The sequence below is a fragment of the Coenobita brevimanus genome, chromosome 40, assembly GCF_032717465.1.
Source record: "Coenobita brevimanus isolate Jiangsu-jjx chromosome 40, ASM3271746v2, whole genome shotgun sequence".
NCBI lineage: Eukaryota > Metazoa > Arthropoda > Malacostraca > Decapoda > Coenobitidae > Coenobita > Coenobita brevimanus.
Genome location: NC_136993.1, coordinates 9,806,883 through 9,828,910, shown reverse-complemented (window position 1 = coordinate 9,828,910; position 22,028 = coordinate 9,806,883). Strand labels below are relative to the sequence as shown.

At 38.5% G+C, this 22,028-nt stretch overlaps 1 protein-coding gene across 1 annotated transcript in view; it reads right to left on the bottom strand.

Annotated features, from left to right (window-relative positions):
- The window catches only part of LOC145396951 (uncharacterized), a 119,200-nt gene that overhangs the window by 32,313 nt on the left and 64,859 nt on the right, over positions 1 to 22,028 (bottom strand). Inside the window, exon 10 of the mRNA XM_080270185.1 lies at positions 15,858 to 16,158. Within this exon, the coding sequence (XP_080126311.1) occupies positions 15,858 to 16,158 (301 nt within the window). The remainder of the gene's footprint in view (positions 1 to 15,857; positions 16,159 to 22,028) is intronic.

Sequence of the window (22,028 nt, the reverse complement as noted above, 5' to 3'; positions counted from 1 at the left end):
GACAGTGACGTGTCCACTTCTGTCCTCCTCATAGATGTTCCTGCATTATATCTGCAAGTGAATAGAATATTAAAACATCATTCAGACAGTTTCGTTTCTAATATCTTTGACGTTTCGGGAAAAGCCGCTGTCTTTCATGTTATGGTTCATTATGCACTATTTCTATGGTATATTTTATGGGGATTGTAAGGCTTAACCCCTTAACCGCGGGGCGTCACTTTCGTGACGCTTGGGAGCAAGGGATCATACCGCGGGGCGTCGCTTTTGTGATTCTGTGTTATTTTGAATTCACCCGGGCTTCCAAGTGGGGGCTTATATCATCTATCAGTACTGCCAATGTCCAACACTAGTCAGCACTCCTAATCTCATCTGTACTCCCATCCATTGTTGACAATTTAGCCATTTCTCCCCGTTCTTGACTCCCCTCCCTACCCCCCCTCCATTACCCTATCCTCTCGCCTGCCCGGCCGTGCTACGCTAAGTAAATCTTCCCTGGAATTTTTCACTGATTTCATTCATTGAAATAAGCCCTATGTCCTATTCTTATACCAAATAATATATACAAGAAAAAAATAAGGTAAGTGAGAGTGCCAAACACCTGGAATTGGCTAATTATCAAGTGACAACACCTCACGTGCACTCGTTCGCTAATTTTCGCTGTTTTTTTCCCCTTGAAATATGCCCTATAATCTATTTTCGTAATAAATATACATGTAAGGAGGGAAGGGAGAAGCCTAAGTGATATTTACATTCACCTGGAACTACCTAATTTATAATGTATTGTCTAGATTTCCTGCCAATCATATCAGTGCTAAACAAAGATGTTTCAAGATCTAACATTGGTAGCTCTGCATATATATATATCTCCTAAGTAGGCCTCTAATCTATTTTCGTAATAAATATACATGTAAGGAGGGAAGGGAGAAGCCTAAGTGATATTTACATTCACCTGGAACTACCACATTTATAATGTATTGTCTAGATTTCCTGCCAATCATATCAGTGCTAGACTTAGCTGTTTCAAGAAGTAATATTGGTAACCCTGAATAACCCCTTAGCAGGCCTCCACGCTAGCCCTCCGTTATCAGGTTACTCTCAACTTCCGAAGTGAGAGTACGTATGTTTCTTCTTGCTGACTTCAAGGCCTTTTTTCACCCCCATGCAAATGGCCCTGTGACCTTTACCCCCTACTAAACCTCGTGTGGAAAGAGGTAAAGGGCTGACAATTGATAAAAGAGTGACTACGATCTTTCTATTGAGTAAAACAGTGCAAGTGGAATTGTAAATAATGTGTAAACAGCAAGTGAAAGTAATGAATGTAAATATACGTGAACAATGGAAAACAGTTTTATAAGTTATTTCAAGTGACAGTGCACAACACAGTGTAAATAAAATAGAAATGTAAATAACGTAAATAAAATAGAGAACGTAAATAGAAATGTAAATGAGTAGTATTATAAGAATACGAGTATATACCCTAGGAGTAATGAAAGTGAAAGTTTCACTCTAGCATGTCTGAATGCTATGAGTTATGAGAGTGAAGATGAAAGTGACATTCACTCTCAATGCCAGTATACAGGACGAGAAAGTGAATGCTACGTATTTTACTGAAAAAAATTGAATCCCTACAGTGACAATAAACTAATACTACTGAAGGAAACTTATGAATAAAGACTGTAGATATATATATAAGTGTTATACAGTAATAGAAATATAAAGTGTGAGGGGTTTTTTGAATAATAAATGACAGACTACTAAGAGCGAACTAGTGTCAGTGCGACGATCAGACGCGCTCGTAATTTCCATTGCTTTCACAGTGTTTTTTTTTTTTAGTATGGATCCCAAACTACTTGAAAATTGTAGAATAGTGTTTATAGTGTTTGTATCTGGCTGTGGTAATCATATTACGGGTTGTAGGGAAGTGTAAAGTGGAGACTTCGTTACCCTACTTCAGAGGTCTCCACAAGTCCTACGGTAACTGATGAAGGATCAACAATCATTCCAGGAGAAAGCTGAAGGTATGTGCCATAAGCATATGTAATTTTATTATTCTAGGACTAATAACTGATTTTTGGCAAATATTTTTTGAGAGTCTGTCGGAGCCCAAATAACCCCGCGGCACACGCAAGTCATTGGTAAACAAGCCCGCGGTGTAGGGGTTAATAAACAGTGGTGCAGGTGCTGGCAGTAATTATGCTTTCATCTAGATGTACTATAACCATAGAGGTAGGAATAGGGTAGAGTCGGCGTGAGAAGGCTCCGGTGAAGCCAGAGAACTGTCAAACGGCCACATTGGTCAAGTCAAGAGGTCACGGCAACACCTACCTGACTTGAAGAAGATTGCTGTGCACTCCTACCTCTATGGCTGTGCCCATAGAGGTAAGAGTCCTAATCCTACCTCCGTGGGTGTGGCCATGAGATTATTAAGCCTTTAATACCTCCAGCTGTGTGTCCACCTGGTATTCCTCAGTGAAAATGACAGAAACAAAGTAGACTTCATTCTACCTCTGGTTTTAGTTGTAGTTCAGCTGTGGGTGTGAGACGTTCTGTCCTAAGTTGTATCTCACCATCAAATAACCTAAGTCTATAAAAATGGCCACCACCTGTGCCTCATTTGGGTGTAATGAAAGAGGAGATAAGAAATCTGACCCATCCATTACATTTCACTGGTGAGTATCTTTAGAGTGAATTATAGTTTGTAGGTTAGTATGCAAAAATAGATATATAAATAAATAAAGATAAAACAGATTTTTTCTGTTAGCAACTAAGAAAACACTCCCGCCTGGTCAGCGGAACCAAGTCAGACAGCTATCAAAGAGGTCGCCGCCATGTTGGTCGAGTCAGGTCTGTCAGCCTCACTCTGACCTACCCTTGGTTAATCCCATATGCCGCCTCTACCTACTCCCACCTCTATGACTATAACTATGAATATCAATTGATCTGCTTCATCATCATGATCATCAACATCATCACCATCATCCGGATCTCCTTTCCCACCCTTCGGCAGGGCAAGGAGTAGCAAAGTCCAGACAGCCCAAATTTGCCCAGTCCAAAGGGCCACGCTTCCATTCACTCATCATTCAAGTCCCCGAAAACCTGGCTCCATCGGATACGCCAAAAACATCCACCACGTTTTATAGCTTCACATAAACGTAACCGACAGAGTCAACCCGGACGCTGCCACGTTAAAAAAAAGGGTGCCAAATCCCTGACCATGCACTTCTTCTCACAACATTCATCCAGCCAGCTCAATCTCTTGTCAGTTCCCTACCCTTACCGACTTCCAAACCTCACTCATCCACCATATCTCTCCATCTTCTCCGTGCTCTACCTCGTCTCCTCTCTCCTTCAAAATCGCTCAGATATACCTTGTTTATTATTCTATTGTCATCCATTCTCTCCACATGACCATTCCATCTCAGTACACTTTCTTCGATTCCGGTCTCCACCGACTTCCTCACTCCACATCTTTCACGAATCACATTTATTTCGTATCTTATACACCCTCTGTACACCACATACATTCCTCAGCAGTCCCATCTCCATTGCTCTAACTCTTGACTTTTCATTTTCATGCCACACCATAGTCTTACATCCATATGTTAAAGTTGGCACTAACACTCCTTCATGTAACCTCGTGCAGCTGCAACGCTCAAGCCTTTGTTTCTTACAAGGCATTCTTTGCACCAGCTACTTTTCTTCCTTGTGTCACTCTACTTTCCACTTCTTTTTCATACTGTCCTCTCTTTTCTATCACTGTACCCAGATATTTGAACTCTCTCACCAATTCCAGTCTTTCTCCATTCACTGTAACATTGCACTGGGAGTTACCTTCTCTCTCAGTAACCATCACATTACTCTTCTCTACATTTACTCTCAAGGCACGACGCTCACAGACATCAGCAAAACGCTGCACTAGCCTAGGAAGTTCTTGTCCGGTATTTACAGGCAGTACTGCATCATCAGCATACAATAAATTTGAGATATTCCATCCATCACCATTCATTACCAACGCCATCCCTCTCTCCATTACTCGTGTTTTTACTTCTCTGATCACCCCATCCATTTACTGCATCACTAAACAAATTTAATATTAAACATATATATATATATATATATATATATATATATATATATATATATATATATATATATATATATATATATATATTGATCTGCAAATATTTAATATTAAAATTATTTAGTGATGCAGTATAAATGTATGTTTATGCTATACATATCATTAGTAAATTTTTACCTATGCATTTGAGTACTGTCGCTTCCAGATATCTTTTCTCTGTCATTAAATTTTATGAATACAAAATACATGGTAACAGACCAAAAGAGAAGTGCCATGCATACCATCAACGCAGCTCTGTTCTCTGGTCTTTAGAGAGAGAGAAAACACACACACACACACACACACACAAACACACACACACACACAAACACACACAAACACACACACACACACACACACACACACACACACACAACACACACACACACACACACACACACACACACACACACACACACACACACACACACACACACACAAAGAACTGATTGAAGAGTGTGGAAGAACAGTAGCTAGATAAAGGCCAGAGAACAGAGCTGCGTTGATGGTATGCATGACACTTCTCTTTACGACTGTTACCAGGTATTTTGTATTAATAAAATTTAATGATAGAGAAAAGATTTTTGGATGCGACAATACTGATATGCATGTGTAAAAATTTACTGATGATATGTATAACATAAACATACTTTTATACTGTATCATTAAACAATTTTAATATTAAACATTTGCAGACCAATTGATATTCCTACTACTAAATGGGTTCCACACAAATCCTATGTGTGTTTTGATTATCCTCTGATTATAATGAATATTGCTCCATACAGTATAACAACCTAACAGTGACTTTAATAGCTTAATATAACTTATCTGAGAATATAACTGATACAACACTATATTATATATTTTGCTCACTGACATGATTTGTATTTGGGGGCACTTATACAGAAATTAGGCACGTTCATGTGCATTTCGTAACGCAACTTTAAAATATGATGCTTCCTCGACTAGCACAATGACAACTCTAGACATCTCGCCAACTCGCTCGACATCTGTGTATCTGCTGACATGCCTAAGGTGCTGCTTCCCAATCGTGCTAAAGATTTAATAAAACTGCTGAGAAATAAGTGGTCAGTGTGTGATCAATAACAAATAAGCCTACTGGTAAACTACTAACAATTGCACTTGCTGTGTGTTCGATGTAACTTGAAACAAACATCCACTGAGTGAGCCACCATGACATCACTTATTATACAATATATAACATATGTATTACTGAACTCAGAGCTATAGCATAACGTAATATACTGATCAAAGGAATTTCGATAAGCTAAGCTTAAGAAACGCTGCACCTACAACGTTATTTGTTAAATGGATGTTATAATACGGTAATATTTCTTCCAGAAATATTGTTATTCATATATTATGTCACTCATAATGCATTTTTCTAATACTTCAGTGTCTGTCTTTATACGATGTTTCAGGTTCCACCTCGAAAACATAGTCATATATAATATAATCATGTAATATGTGTAAGTGGGGTTGGTGGAGGATTAGTGCCCCTCCCTGTAAAACAATTAACTCTAAGCCCTTGGCCACCCCGTGTGGGATACATGGCGTCTGGCAATGAATGAATGAATGAATGAAAATATGTTACAAACTTATAAATAGAACCTAATTACTGCTGAGGTGTGTGTGCCATCGAGTGTGAAAGTCACAGATTACGTATATCAGTCGTGGACGTCCCTAGCCACGGATGAACACATCCATATTACCATTATGACACACCCGCATTAAATACTTACTACACTCCCCCCACCCCCACCACACTTATTCCCCCCCCAAACACACACACTGTATTTGACATTCTATATACTGAATGAAATCGTTTTATGAATTCTCTTGTTCCAAATGAAAAGAAGCATAATGAGCTGTAACATTAATATCATGGCCATCAACACCACACTGTCAGGCTGGCAATACTGAAACAAACGAACCAGGACTAGGACTCGTGCGTGAGAGCTGCAACGCTCCCACAATATGCTCCATAATATATTTTGAGAGTTCATAGTAAGCAGTTTGTATTTTTCAAAAGAAATGGCTGTCCATCAGTGTATTAATTATAGCAGTTAACATAGTTGGTGGAACACGAACCTCTACAGTGACACTATAACGCACCAGATTAGCTATCGGGATTGGGGGTTTCAGTGGCCATTTCCCCTCGTACTGGTATCCGCCACTGAACACATGATTACCTAAAACATTTACAAAAACATCACTGAGTATGGCTACCCCATGGCTATTACTGATATGTAGGCTATGCACATTAGTATTGTTTATTGGCTAACTTAATTCGTAAGGTGAGCTTGTAATGTATTGCACATGTATTTTGATACAGTATTAAATTGTAGGTAAACATATTATATGCAACGTCATTGCTCATTAGCATTAACTGATAATGTGTGTGTGTCTACTGATAGGCAGCTGACTAGTTGAAAGAGACAGACAAACAGACAGAGTCGAGATGGTGGAGCAGGCTGCATGTTGTCCGTTAACGAGAGACCGGATAGCCTATGTTTGGCGTAAAGTGTGTAATCAGTCGTCTATAATAATGAATAATAAAAAACAAATAAGTATATTATTATTTAGGATACAGGATATCATTGTCACCTTAATAAACATACTGTAATGGCAAAGAATGTATAACTGTTGGAGTACAGGACGTGACCTCACTTCATCCTCTTTCCCTTCACCTGCCAAACTCCTACTCACTCAAATACTTTTCCCTTCCCCCTACGGGCCCTACATCGCGCCGTTTGTGGGTGAACTTGCTTACTGCTTCTGAACTACAACTCAACCTGTATCATGGTTCACGTTACAAGATAAGGGACGAATTATGATACATTAATCAGACTTTACGGATAGCATAGTGTACAGCTCATTATCCCAAACAATCACACAATATTTATTAGGCAATATCAGAGCATAAAACAATGACTACATAATAATATAATACGGCACGGAGGATGAAGCTTGGCGATTCGAAAAATTCTCGGGCATGTACACACGAACACACACATGCGCGCTGTTGCCATGTTAGCCATATCCCTCGACTAGGTGGTCCAGGTGGAACTCTTGTCGAGTGTACATGTTGTAATCATGCAATTTTAATTAGTTCCTGGCCTCTTATTGTAAACAATATTAGGATAATTATAACATAATTCTTTCATAAGAACCACTGTGCAACGTAATATACCATCACTCTTTATAAATACTTTCCACAGATAAAAGTATACTGTACACTCACCTGGTCCCAAATGTATTTGTGGATTAAATTCCCAGTGGTTAGCTACACTGCCCACCCATATTTTTTCTCTCAGTAACATACTAGTAAGCATATTTTAGCATTAGCTGTATCTAAAACCTTGCCATGAATGTCCTCACATGGACTTCATTTTTCCCATTGGACAACTAGAATGCCTTTCAAGCAAAGGCAATAGAGAGAGGGAAAAAAGAACATTCCTCATCTTGTGTTGTATGACTTCAACAAGGCAAACAGTGCCATGGTATGCGTGTTCTTGACGTTTTCTATGGTGTGTGCAGTGCAGAGACATAGATAATGTATATGAGCAGACTCAAATATTTCAGAGGGCTGAACCCATTGACAAAAAAGAAGTGGTTAGCTGAGCTGACCCCTTGGCATTAAAGCATTAATCACCACAGTAATAACTAGAAAGCACTCAGAGATCTTATACCTTCGCCAGTGCCATTAAAAAGGATCTGGATCCGGATCCGTGGATATAGGGTCCGGAACTGGACCCGGATCTGACCCAAAACGTAATCAATTCTTTTTTGGTCCAAGTCCCACCTTTCTACAGAATATCATCGAAATTCATCTGAGAACTTTTGGAAATATTGTGCTGGATACTCCGGATCTGGATCCCCTCCAAAATGTAATCATTTTTTTTTTTCTTGGTCCGTGGCCTACCCTTCCACAAAATTACTTCAAAATCAAACTTCCTAAGGAATCCCTGATCCGAATCCGTGGATATAAGATCCGCATCCGGATCCACCCCCAAATTTAAACAATTCTTTCATGGTCAATGCCCCACCTTTCTACAAAATTTCATTGAAATTCATTGAGAACTTTTGGAGATATTATGTGGGATACCCCGGATCAGGATCAGGATCCCTCCCAAAATTTAACCATTTCCTCCTTGGCCCATGGCCCACCCTTCCACAAAATATCATCAAAATCCACTCATAACTTTTTGAGTAACCCTACTAACAGACAAACAAACAAATCAATGCGGGGTAAACATAACGTCCTTGGAGGAGGTAATAATCATCATCATTACCGTCATCTTCATCAGAGTAATATTCACCATCATCTTCATCACAGTCAGAATTACCATCATCATCATCATCATCTTAACCATCATAGTAATAATTATTATCACTATTAATACCATCATAGTAATAATAAAAATCATCACCGTCAGCATAACAAATAATCATTACCACCATTCCATCTTCACCATCATTAAATTCATCCATAACCTCATCCTGAAACAAATACTATAACACCAGCCCCTATAAGTCACAATCATTATCATCATTCCCATCATCACTCTTAGTATAATCATCCCTAATCTTGAAGTGTTCCTCCAAAAACAATTATTATAAAGCCACAACAACAGTCACTTGCTGAGGCTTTGACACACCCATCTTCTGATTTGTGCTATATACCATTTGGTCAGTAAAAACTTCAAGACCGAGGCCTCGTTGTAGATTAAAGAGATGTGAAGCTGCCATATTATGACATTTCCTTTCTGATCCTGACATCCTGACACATTGAAGTTGGTGAAGCAGTGAATATTAATTTGCGTGGCCAAATCAGTTGAGAATAAAATGCAGAATGGTAAATTGCAATAGGCCATTAGGTTAGTTAATCATGCCTAAGAGTGATGCCTCGATGTCACCTTGACACTGCCACTGCAATAGGTCAGGATGTAAGAATCCAAAAGGAAGCATTACAGTATTGATGGTGTCATATTTTAGAACTGCAGAGGCGAGATGGCATCGAGTCCTCTCTCTTAGGGATATTTTACCGACTCAACAGAGAATGGCAATTTTTCATTCGAGTTTAGAATACTTCTGGTTTCTTTCTTATTTTTTATCGATCCAGAAGGATCATTGTAAGGTTTAATGCCTCAAAAATCCTCTTCCCTCATCTCCCAATTCTGCACTTATCTCACATATAACAATCCCAGCACCTTCAACAGCACATTTATCATAATCTTTTTTTTATATTCCTAGTGTCATCATTTCTTCTGACCTATCTTGCAAGGATCACATTGCTTCTCTAGTAGAAGCAACTTCGCAAAAGTTAGGTGTGCAGCGCCGACTCCGTGCATTTTTTAGCCTCACGCAGATGTTGATTGAGTAAAAGTCTTTGTTCACCGCTATATGCAGCACCGTTCTAGTGTGTGTGGAGGGGTTTGGGGGGACTGATTGCATTACTGTTCTTGTCATTGTTCTTTTGATCTCTTTGTGCATATTCCTCTCCCATCCAACTCTCTAATGCAAAAGTCTGATGGCAGTCTCAGTCCTTCATGTATGCAACTGGTCAGTTCTGGAACTGTTTTCCTCAACCTCTCCGCACTCTCTGTGGTATCCACTCTTTTTATGTATGTGTCCAGCCATCGCTAAAAGAAGCAATCTTAAATCTGGCTTTCATGCTCAACATCGTTTGAAAACAACGAGTTTTGCAGGTCTTGGATTCTTTCTTTTCTGCAAAAAAAATAATCTAACTCATCATTTTTTTCCCGACTGCAAAAGAGAAGTGGTATCATTCAACAGCTTGTCCATTTGTCATAAAGACTTTGTAGTTACTTGTAGAGAAGTATATTTTAGACTTGTGGTCGAGCGGCTTTTATATCTTGTAGTAGCTTCCCCACCAAATGTCATGTAGTGACAGGAGAGGTAAAGAATAGTATGGGACTATTTTTATTTGTCTTGGAAATATTAAACACACGGAACGAGTATAAGTCCCGGGTAGCTACCTCCCTGTCTCGCTATCTCTCTCTCTCTCTGTTCTAAGGCTAATCTCCGTCTCGACCTCTCTCTAGGGTCGCTTGTCTCTTTCTCTCTCGCCTGTTCAGTGGCTAATCTCCGTCTCGACCTCTCTCTAGGGTCGCTTGTCTCCTTCTAAACTCTCTTTCCTAAAATCTGGTGTAGCAGGGGTGTGTCACGTGTGTTCCTCATGGATGGAAAGCTTAAGGAGCCTGTGTGGGAGTATGTGTGTATATGTGTGTGCATGGTTACCAGATCTTTGTTCACGAGAGGACTGCTGACAGCTAACTGCATCATCTCCCTACTGGCCGCTGTCGTCAGCTTTCCTCAGTGTTAAGAGTGTGTAAGCATGTTTAGCACTGCTCGATTCTCGCAGACACAACACCTTCTCATCATCTGACTCCCTGCTTCTATCTGTCTCTCTATCTATCTATTTAATATGTAGTCTTTACCACACTGCTCGGTCGCGCGAAAATGGCGTACCATCGACATTTAATAGTTATAATATATTAATACATATTACATACACATTATAATGAACTTATAAGCTAATTAAGTGAAATACATAATATTGTAAAGTAACATAATTGTATGAATATTGTATACATGTAATATTCATAGTAAATAGTGATTATTCAGTAATAATACATTTAAACAAGTTGTATACATATTTGAATAAATGCAATGGTTGTTGTATAACACTTGTAAGACGTGCATGTACAACAGACGTACGCATATAATTGTGCAATGGTAATACTGCTAAGTTATACATTACATATTTGAGTTATCGCTTTAGTAATGTCTAATATTTCACCTAACTTGTATGATGATGCTGGTAATACAGAATTGTGCTATAATTGTATGACTTATAATATTGTACTAACATTGTGGTACTACATAATTGTAACATTTTATGAATTGTTACAAAATATTGTGTTAATGCATAATTGTGTTGGCCTTATAATTGTAGTTACATTTCGTTAATGCAACTATTACATAAGTGTCTTGGCCTTATAATTGTAGTTAAAGTTACATAAAAGTTACATCTTGTTAATGCAACTGTTACATAATTGGCAAAGTGAAACATAATGCAATCGTTTGTCGTTACATAATTGTTACATATCGTTTGTAGGTACATAATTGTAGTTAGTGTAACATAATGCAATCGTTTGTCGTTACATAATTGTTACATATCGTTTGTAGGTACATAATCGTAGTTAGTGTAACATAATGCAATCGTTTGTCGTTACATAATTGTTACATATCATTTGTAGGTACATAATTGTAGGTAGTGTAACATAATGCAATCGTTTGTCGTTACATAATTGTTACATATCGATTGTAGGTACATAATTGTAATATGGAGTAACATAATTGTAATAACTGCAGTCCTAACATATGCTGCGGTCGATGATAGTGATGATGTGTCATGCCACTTGTTTGTGGAGACACAATTTGCTTTTTTGTTTGTAGTTTATGTGGTATTTTGGCATATGTAGTAACACTTACACCTATTTTCATTTGTTTGTTATGTGATCTTACTTTATTTCTCTTTTTTCTTTCTTACTTTTTCTTTCTTTCTTTCTTGCTTTCATTTTTTTTTTTTTTTTGTATGTATTGATTTTCTATAGTTTGTTTCTCTTTGCTTGTGTACGATTTTTCCATGTTGTTCATGGTTGCATAATTACTGGCTAATTTCCTTGGGATACTTATTTAAAGTTTAGTTTATATTGCACAGATACTATAAAATGATATTATATAGTCCCATATTTTGTTATTTTATATAAAAAATATATACACTATATACAGTATTAACTATACACACTGATTTGTTGTTCACCTGTACCTATCGTGGGTAATATGTGTGTCAGCACTGTGTGGAAATCATTGTCTTCACGATTGTGTTGAAGATGTTCACTCTTGCTAACGGCATTTGTGTTGGCCATTTTTTTTTTTCCTTGTAAGTTAATTTATCTGTTTCCACTAGGTAGCTTTAATTAATAAATGTTTAATGCAGTTCTTTTAATTGCTCACTGAGTAACTGTGATGGTATATTTTCTTTATTACTTTGTAGATGTAATAATGTATAGTTGTATGTATGAAACACGTATTTTATGTAGGTATAAATGGTAACACTCGTTGGCAGTAAATAAATGTTATAATAAATGAATGAATATATACAGTGTAGAATATTTATTGTTGGTGCAAGTATTTAATGATTGAATTATGAAGATAATTGAAGTAGGTATGTGTATTTAAGCTGTAACTATACAACACGTTTTATATGTTTGTGCAGAAGTTTATTGTCTATCACTGTGTATTGTATGAATGAAGTAACTATTTAACTCACTAATTTTTACCGTGGTGGAAATGGTGTGAGTGGTGTTGCACGTGGTGATAGCGTTGTCCTTCGCGGGTTGATTGGCGTGTTGTCGTCTCAGCACATGGTGACGTCGGCTTCCCACACTGGTAGCTGTGGTGAGTGAATGAGTAGCGATGAGTAACTTGAGTGAAGACGAGTGAGTAAGATGAGTTGTGAATATGGACTTGGTGTTTGCTTCGTCGTCCTGACCTCTTCACACCAGCGTAGGCGGTGGGGGTTGGGTGGATGTAGCAGAAAGAGGAGGGTGAGGTCTGGTGGTTATGAGTTGTGAGTCGTCTCTCACTCTTCGTTTGTTTGTTTGTTTGTTTGTTTGTTTTCTTTCTTTCTTGATGTATTCTTGGTCCTTTTTTCTTGTGATTTACTCGTTGTGGGATGAAGACTGCCGCTACTTGTAGGTGCGTGTAGAAGATTATACAGACGACGTAGAGTTGTTAATTGTAGTTGATTGTAGATGGCTGTAGTTCGCTGATTCGTTGTAGACTTGTAGACTATTTGCACTGTAGGCTGTATTTTGTAGGATTCAATGTAGAACTGAAGCTAATCTTGTAGTCTCAGTTGCTTTTGTAGAAATTTGCTTTTAATTCGTAGACGATGTCCGCAGATTTGCTGGTTTGTCGTTAAGCTACTTGCAAGGCGTCGAGTGATCTCTTGACCTCTGCATCAGCGTAATGATCTGGGAGACGGAGGGGGCTGGATGGAGAGAATACTGTCAGGAGCTGATGTTGTTGGTTGTTTTCAATCTTGATATTTTGTAGGAATTTAATGTTGATTCGTAGACGAGGTTCGTATACGTTCGCTGCTACCAAATGTCATAAAGACTTTGTAGTTACTTGTAGAGAAGTATATATTAGACTTGTGGTCGAGCGGCTTTTATATCTTGTAGTAGCTTCCCCACCAAATGTCATGTAGTGACAGGAGAGGTAAAGAATAGTATGGGACTATTTTATTCATACGAGCGACAATAAATTATCCCCTAAATTTGAGGGCCCATACAGAGTAATTAACATAAAAGCAAACAAAGTTTTAATTAAGTCACTTTCAAGTGGCGAGGAAAAACAAGTTCATATTGACCATTTAAAACGAGTTTCAAGGGAATTATCACATAATTATTCAGCCTCGGATACAACCGAACAGGTGAACGTACCTCAAGAAACCAAGCAAGAACACAACAATGATTACAAAAAGAAATTAAGGTCATATACCAAACAATCGAACATAGGTGCAACTATTCCAATGAAATCTACAGTACATCATTTACGAGAATTAAATATCGATTTAAACTCCTTCTATAAATGAAATAACAGCCAACCGTAACGCACATCATCAACCACAGCTTTATAGGAAATTAATAGATTTTTTTTTTCGGTAGATTACGATGAAGGGACTTATGCTATGGATTCTCCTATACATAGTAAGAGTATATGCGCACCTAGACCCCAAGCATATAGTACGACAAGGATGCCTCATAGCTCCAACGGCCACGACTACAATCGTCAAGGACGTCATGAGTACTGAAATAAGTCTAGATTACTTGTATGACTTACTTACTTATCTAGAAAGACTTGCGACGCTGATGCGAACTCTGGACTTCAAGATAGGGAATTATGTTTCACAAGCACATAACACCAAGGAAGTGAATGAAATGGTGAAGTTAGCGAAATGGAAACTAGAACAGGCGAAGTCAACTATGCTCGTCATGATCCAAGATCTCCCATCTTATGGAACGGAGGTACTGAGCGACAGGAACAATATCACACGTACTCGCCAAAAGCGCGGTTTGTTCGATCTGGGCGGCGCACTTCTTGGGAACATCTTTGGATTGGCTACAGAGGATGACCTTAAAGAAATAAACAACAAATTTAATAAGATAGCTCAGGTACTAACATACCAAGATAAATTCATCACAGGACAGAACTCGGCAATGAAGACAATTGTGAAAAATCTGAAACAAGCAGAAAACGTAGCTCTCGAGAGTGTAGATAAAATAAATGAATTAGAGGGCAACGTTACTCTTTTCCAGCACTTCTCCATCATCACAGAACATATTGACACGATTCTACTACAATTAGAGAACACTAGAGATCGTTTCAGGGCACTTATGCAAGGAATTTCGAATGCTGGTGATGGCAAGATCACAAGTGACTTACTCCCAGTTCATGAGCTACTACAGATAGTTAGTCAAGGCATACATAAACATAAATTGAAGCCATTGTTCCGCAGTAGGGAATTTATGCAATATTACCCGTACTTAGAAGCAACATTAACACCAACATCAGTGATAGTTCATGTACCATTCATCACTGAAGACCTGTTCACAGTATACCAAATACACCCTTTCCCCTATAGAAACAACAACACTTTGGATCTCTTGACCTCTGCATCAGCGTAATGATCTGGGAGACGGAGGGGGCTGGATGGAGAGAATACTGTCAGGAGCTGAAGGACAAAACAGGCTTGTCCATTTATTTACTCAATGTATGAAAAAGAAACAGAGAGACAGATAGAAGCAGGGAGTCAGATGATGAGAAGGTGTTGTGTCTGCGAGAATCGAGCGGTGCTAAACATGCTTACACACTCTTAACACTGAGGAAAGCTGACGACAGCGGCCAGTAAGGAGATGATGCAGTTAGCTGTCAGCAGCACTGGCGTGTATGTTGGGAAAATGTTGCGCTAAAATTGTACTATTCTCAAGCACAGCATCCTACACGCAAGATTACCTGACAAAAGGTATTTGCTGTGATTTCTCATAACCTGTAACCTGAGATATGGCACAGAGGGAACAGAAACATCCTCTTTTAGTTCATATTCGCAGTTCTAGTGGTTGTTTCATGATCAGTTTGGAATCCTTGTGCCAGCTTTCCTCATCCCTGTTCTTGGTTTGTGTACACTGAGAAAGTAGGTAAAGTACATGACCAAGGGAACAGGCGGAGGAGAAATATGGTAGCCACTCTACAGATTTAGGAACTAATTTTGTTGTAACAAACCTCAAACCATAGTAAAGGTATCCTCTTGCCAACATTCCTTATTCCCGTTCTCGGTGTGATGGTACGAGAGGAGATAAAGGTCGCAGGAACAGCCACGAAAAACATAGAAGTGGCTTTTCTATCAACAACTTGTGTAATAATTTTTATTTTATCATTTGCCACATTGAAGTAGTACTTGAGCCATAGTAAAGTATTCTCTGGCCTGCTTTCTCCACCCCTGTTCTCATGTGTTGTTAGCAGGAAAGAAGATAAAAGACCATAGAAATAGTAAAAAACGAGTTAACAGTGACTACTCTACCGCTTGTTTTTTTTGTGTTGCTGTATAATTACTTACCCTGTTGAAGCAGCACGCGGAGCATAGTAAATGTATCCTCTGGCCAGCTTTCGCCACATTGGTTCTCGGTGTGTTGGCAGCAGGAGAGGAGGTACATAAGAATAGGAAGAGCCAAGAGGGAGATGACGATAGCGAGCAACACCATAGGCTGAAGAGGTAGGAAGAAACCCCAGGGATTGACTTCAGGTTTGCCCCTTCCCCCCAGGATCTTGATGTACTGGACCAGCATGGGGTGGGTGTAGTCTATTACTTCGGACCGACTCTCTGACAGGATGAAGGGCCCGATGGAGAAATTAGCCTCCTAAATGTCACCAGTGAAAAAATAAGAATGATTAATGAAAACAACAACAATAATAATAATAATAATAATAATAATAACAATAAATGATTATATATATATATATATATATATATATATATATATATATATATATATTTTTTTTTTTTTTTTTTTCAGAAAAGACATTTGAGCTCATGAAAAGAAAAAAAAAAAGGAAATGAAAGTAAGAACAAAGAAAGATGAAAGCGGACGAGCTGAATTAAATAAGCTTATCAACAGAAGACAGAGGGAAGAAAAATGTAAAAGAAACATGTATCAGATCAAAGAAACCATCAAAAGAGGAAAAAGTCTGAAACAGGTCCAAAGTAAAATGGCACTAGGAAAGCAACAAATTATGTCACTGAAGGACAATAACGGTGAAGTCATGAAATGATGAGATATGATGAAGAGAGCTGAAGAATTTTACAAAGAACTGTATGCATCAAAGACAGTAGTACCAAGAGCAAACTTTTCTGCTGACACAAATGAAATACGTGAGGTAACATCAGACGAAGTAAATATTTCTCTTAAAAATATGAAATGAAGGAATGCTCTGGGAGAAGATGGAATAGTAGCAGATTTACTGTTGGATGCAGGAGCAGAAGGACAAAACAGGCTTGTCCATTTATTTACTCAATGTATGAAAAAGAAAATCCCCAAAACATGGTGTAATGCAATAGTTATTTTACTTTACATAAAATGCGACTCAAAAGATCGTAGTAACTATCGATACACTAACTTATTGTCAGTCATTTACAAACTCTTCACGGAAGTCGTTACGAACAGAATAACAAATTTAGAAGAAAACCAACCTCTGAACAGGCAGGATTCCGAAGCGGGTATTCGACTACTGATCATCTTCACAAAATGAGTCAACTAATTGGTAAAAATAAAAAAAAATATATTAAAAAAAAACATTGTGCTTAGGTTTTACTCATTACGAAAAGGCTTTCGACTCAATAGAGAACATAATTATAAATTCAGTGCGAAAACAAGAAGTAAATGAGAACATTGTAAAACTAATCGAAAACTTATAGGAAGAGGGAACTGCTACAGTTAAATTACACAAAGACTAGAAAAAAAAATAAGATTGAGAAGAGCGTGCGTCAGGGAGATACAATTTCACCAAAAAATTTTTACAGCATGCCTAGAAAGTGTTTTCAGGAAGCTAGACTGGGAATGCAAAGGAGTAAACATAAATTGGGAAAAGCTAAACCATTTAAGATTTGCACATGACATTGTCCTAAACTCACAAACAGTAGGGACATTGCAAAAAATGTTAAATTAACTGAACAGAGAAAGTCTCGATGTGGGCTAAAGATGAACCGGAGTAAAACTAATGTCTAATCTACATACACCAAAGAGCGTCATCAGCATAAGCAAAGAAATTCTTGAAGAAGTAGAGGAGTACAGTTACTTGGGGCAAATACTAAAATTGACGAATGACCATGATAGCGAAATATAAAGACGCATCACAACTGGATAGAAAGCTTTCGATAAACACAGAGACAGTATGAAGGTAGCTTGCCAATTTGTATGTAACGAAAAGTATATAACGGATGTACAGTTCAAGCTATGAAAAACGGTTGTGAGACCTGGAAACTGACAAAATCGATGGAAAATAATCAGTTCTCAGAGAGCAATGGAAAAGTCAGTGTTGGGAATATCTTTAACAGACAGGAAAAAATCAACTTGGGTGAGAGAGCAGACTAAAGTCAAAGATATTACAAAAGTTATAAATGAACAGAAATGGAGGTGGGCAGATTACGTTGCAAGAATAACGGGTCACCGATGGAGCAAGACGCTGACTGACTGGACAGCAAGAGACTGTAAGTGTAACAGAAAAAGAAAAAAAAAACAGACAGGAGGTAGAGAGATGAGATAGAGAAATTTACAGGGAAAACATGACAAAAATTAACTCAGTCAAGGAATTCGAGGCTGGGGGAGGCCTTTGTTCAGCAGTCTACCTGTAATGGCTGAATGGCTGATGATGATGGGTGATATATATATATATATATATATATATATATATATATATATATATATATATATATATATATATATTGTTACATATCCTATGATTTCATCATCCTTTGTGTAATTTTAACGCACAGTTGCTGCATGTTTGATCACGAGCGTGTTCTGCCTCAGTCCCCCCCTTCTACCGTTATAGTAGAGTAAGTCGTTCTCTCTGTTATACTTTGCGAGATTTTCAGCTCTCTGTCCCCATGGCTTCATTTGCGCGTCCCTCTTACAAGTTGTATCAGGCTCTGCCAGCCCCTATATAATGAGCTCAGTCTCTGCATCATTGCCACTTAGATCTGCTCCTCATTTTGTTCACATCTCTGTCCTCCCCTGTACAGATATTATTATTGTGAGTGCTCAAGAAATCTCCTACCATCTAGCAGCTGTGTGTAATTTGAGTATAACTGTTGTTGCATTTTTTCTTGTACTGTATAGCATAAGTTTAATTTGTAGGCCTAGTGAAGTTTTTGTAATTCATGTAGGGTTCTTTATGTCAGTCATTTTTGATAATAGTTTGTATCTGTAATAATTTATCTGGCATTCACTGAGTATTATCTGGTATCTCATTTTATCAGGGCTGACTTAGATAAATTTACTCTTGCTAATTTCGTGTTAATAGAGGCTATTGCAGTTAACCATATATTTAACCTGTTTATTTGCCATTACATTATCCTTATGAGTCCTGAATGTTTTGTTGTTAGTTTAAGCATTAAACTTTAACTTGTAATTTTACCTAACTCTTTTGTTTTGAACCTGGAACTTTACGGGACAGTAGTGACTCTTAGTATTCTCACTTAATGTGTACATTATCTTTCTCTGTTCCGTAACATAAATTTGGCGACCTCATATCAGGATATTCAGGATATTATCATAAGGATATTGTTTGATATTTTGTGACTGTGATATATTCATGATGGCTACTATTTCTACACTTGATGAAGCCAAAGATTTTTTGTCAAATGTGCAAACAGTGTGTGATATAGAAAACAGAACAAAGAATGAACTTAAATTTGTTGCTCAACAATTGGGAATTGCAGTTCACTCTCATCATTCTAAAGATCAAATTGTTGGCATGATTAATAAAAGCTTGTTTAATGTAACTCCTCCAAATGAGCAAACGCAGATTGAATTAGCTAAGTTACAGCTAGCCCTGCAGGAGGCTAAGGCTAAGGAGGCGGAGTCTCGTGTGAAGGAAGCTGAATTTCAAGCACAGGCTAAGGAGGCTGAGTTTCACGCACAAGTTGAACTTGCTAGGATTCAGGCAGACCATGAGTATCGCATGAAACAAGGTGGAACTGGATCATCTTGCTCTGATGATTTTGATGTGGCTAAAAATGTTAAACTTGTCCCTCCTTTTAATGAATCTGATTTAACAAAGTATTTTCAGTTGTTTGAGAGGGTAGCTACAGGTTTTAATTGGCCTAAGGAGTATTGGCCAGTACTCCTTCAAACTGTTCTCACCGGTAAAGCTCAAGTAACTTATGCATCTTTGCCTCAGGATCAATCTGATAATTATGATGTAGTTAAGAGCTTGATTCTTAAGGCCTATGAGCTTGTTCCTGAAGCTTATAGAGTAAAATTTAGGACAACTTATAAGCAAGATAAGCAATCCCATGTTGAGTATGCAAAAATCAAAGAAGATTTGTTAGAGCAGTGGTTAAATTCTAAGAATGTGGATTCTGATTTTGGTAAATTTAAGCAGATGATTTTGCTGGAGGATTTCAAAAGGTGTATTAGTAAAGATGTAAGCCTATATCTTGATGAGAAAAGAATAGATAATTTGTCTGATGCTGCAGTTTTAGCTGATGAATATGTTCTCACTCACGAGAGATATTCTAGAGAAAAAGGGAAAGCTGAGAGTAAGTACGTTGCCTCTACTCAGAGTACAGGTAACAGGAAGGAGAATAAAGATGATGTTTCTCAGGAAGTAAATACCAGCTTCACGTCTAGATTTCAGAAAAGTAAATGTACTTATTGTAGTAAGCTTGGTCATACTACGGAGAGATGTTTCAGGAGACAGCGTGATGTGAACAAAAAGGAGTCTTTAAATATTCAGTCAATTGGTCTAGTGTCCACTCTTGAGAGTTCCCAGAATTCTTTAACTGAGTTAACTGAACCTGCTTTGAGGGGTAACTTAAATTCTCATGATGGAGCTCCTCTTTTGAGCAGTAACGTGGGTGACACTCTCAAGAGTTCATGTGCTAATTTCCTGTCTGATGGTTTTGTCAGTCCTCTGGACAGTAATGACAGGAAATCAGTTAAAATATATCGTGATACAGGTGCTTGCCAATCCCTTATGCTGACCAGTGTTCTAGGCTCTAATTTTAATTCCTCTGATGAAACTGTAATCTTACAAGGTGTAGGGAATAATTACTTCTCTGTTCCTCTGTGCAGAGTGAATTTAGAGTCTGGTTTTGTTAATGGTTCTGTTATGGTTGGGTTGGTTGAGACACTCCCAATGTCAGGTGTAACTTTCTTACTTGGAAATGATATTGGTGGACGTCAAGTGTGTCCAGCTCCTCAGTTGTCTAGCAAGCCAGTGGCTGCGTCCCAGGATTGTGATGTCCCTGATGTGTTCCCTGCATGTGCTGTCACTAGGGCTAAGTCTAAAGTTACTGGTGATTTAGAGGATAATGATGATGATGATGTTATCCTAGCTGACACTTTTCTTGCTAATTTGGACCACTCACCAGATGAGGCAGTACCCCGTAGTGTTGATAATTTGTCTCGTCAAGAGTTGGTTGAGTTGCAGGTTGCTGACCCTGAGTTGAAAGGTCTAGCTAACTCTGCTTACAGTGAAGAAGAATCAGCCGGTGCTTCTACTTGTTATTATGTAAAGTCAGGAGTACTTGTGAGGAAGTGGAGACCCCCAACAGCATCAGCCGACTGTGAATGGGAGGTTGTACATCAAGTTGTCATCCCTCGTGTTTGTAGGCAGGATATCATTAGAGTGGCTCATGATTCCAGTTTGGCAGGACACCTTGGAGTGAGGAAGACTGTGGCACGCATTTTGAAACACTTCTACTGGCCAGGTATCTTCAGGGATGTTTCCTGGTATTGTAAGTCTTGTCACACCTGTCAAGTTGTGGGGAAGTGTAATCAGACCGAAAAGGTTGCACCTCTAGTTCCCATTCCTCCTTTTGAGGCGCCTTTCACCCGTGTGTTGGTGGATATTGTGGGCCCTCTTCCTAAGACTTCTTCAGGATTTTCTTATGTGTTGACCATGATTGATATGGCTACTCGTTATCCTGAAGCCATTCCACTTAGAAATATCTCAGCAAAGAACGTGGTTAAGGAAATGCTAGGGTTCTTCACAAAGTTTGGTCTGCTCAAGGAGGTACAGTCAGACCGGGGAAGTAATTTCATGTCAAATGTTTTCAAGCAGTCTCTGAAAGAGTTGGGCATCTCCCAGATCACGTCTTCAGCTTGCCATCCCCAGACCCAAGGAGCGTTGGAAAGATATCATCAAACACTCAAATCGATGCTCAAGAAATACTGTTTGGAACATCAGAAAGACTGGGATAAAGGTCTCCCATTCGTTGTGTTTGCTGCAAGAGAATCTCCAAATGAATCACTGGGCTTCTCACCTTTTGAACTACTGTTTGGCCATGAAGTAAGAGGACCCCTTAAGCTACTCAAGGAATGCTGGCTGTCGGAGGAAGATGACGTCAACCTGCTGGAGTATGTGATGAATTTCAAAGAACGGCTGTCCACTGCTTTACAGCTGGCGAGAGAGAATTTAGGAGCTGCTCAGGAGAAGATGAAGACTTGGTATGATAAGAAGTCCAGGTTACGCCACTTTCAGCCAGGAGATCAGGTTTTGATTC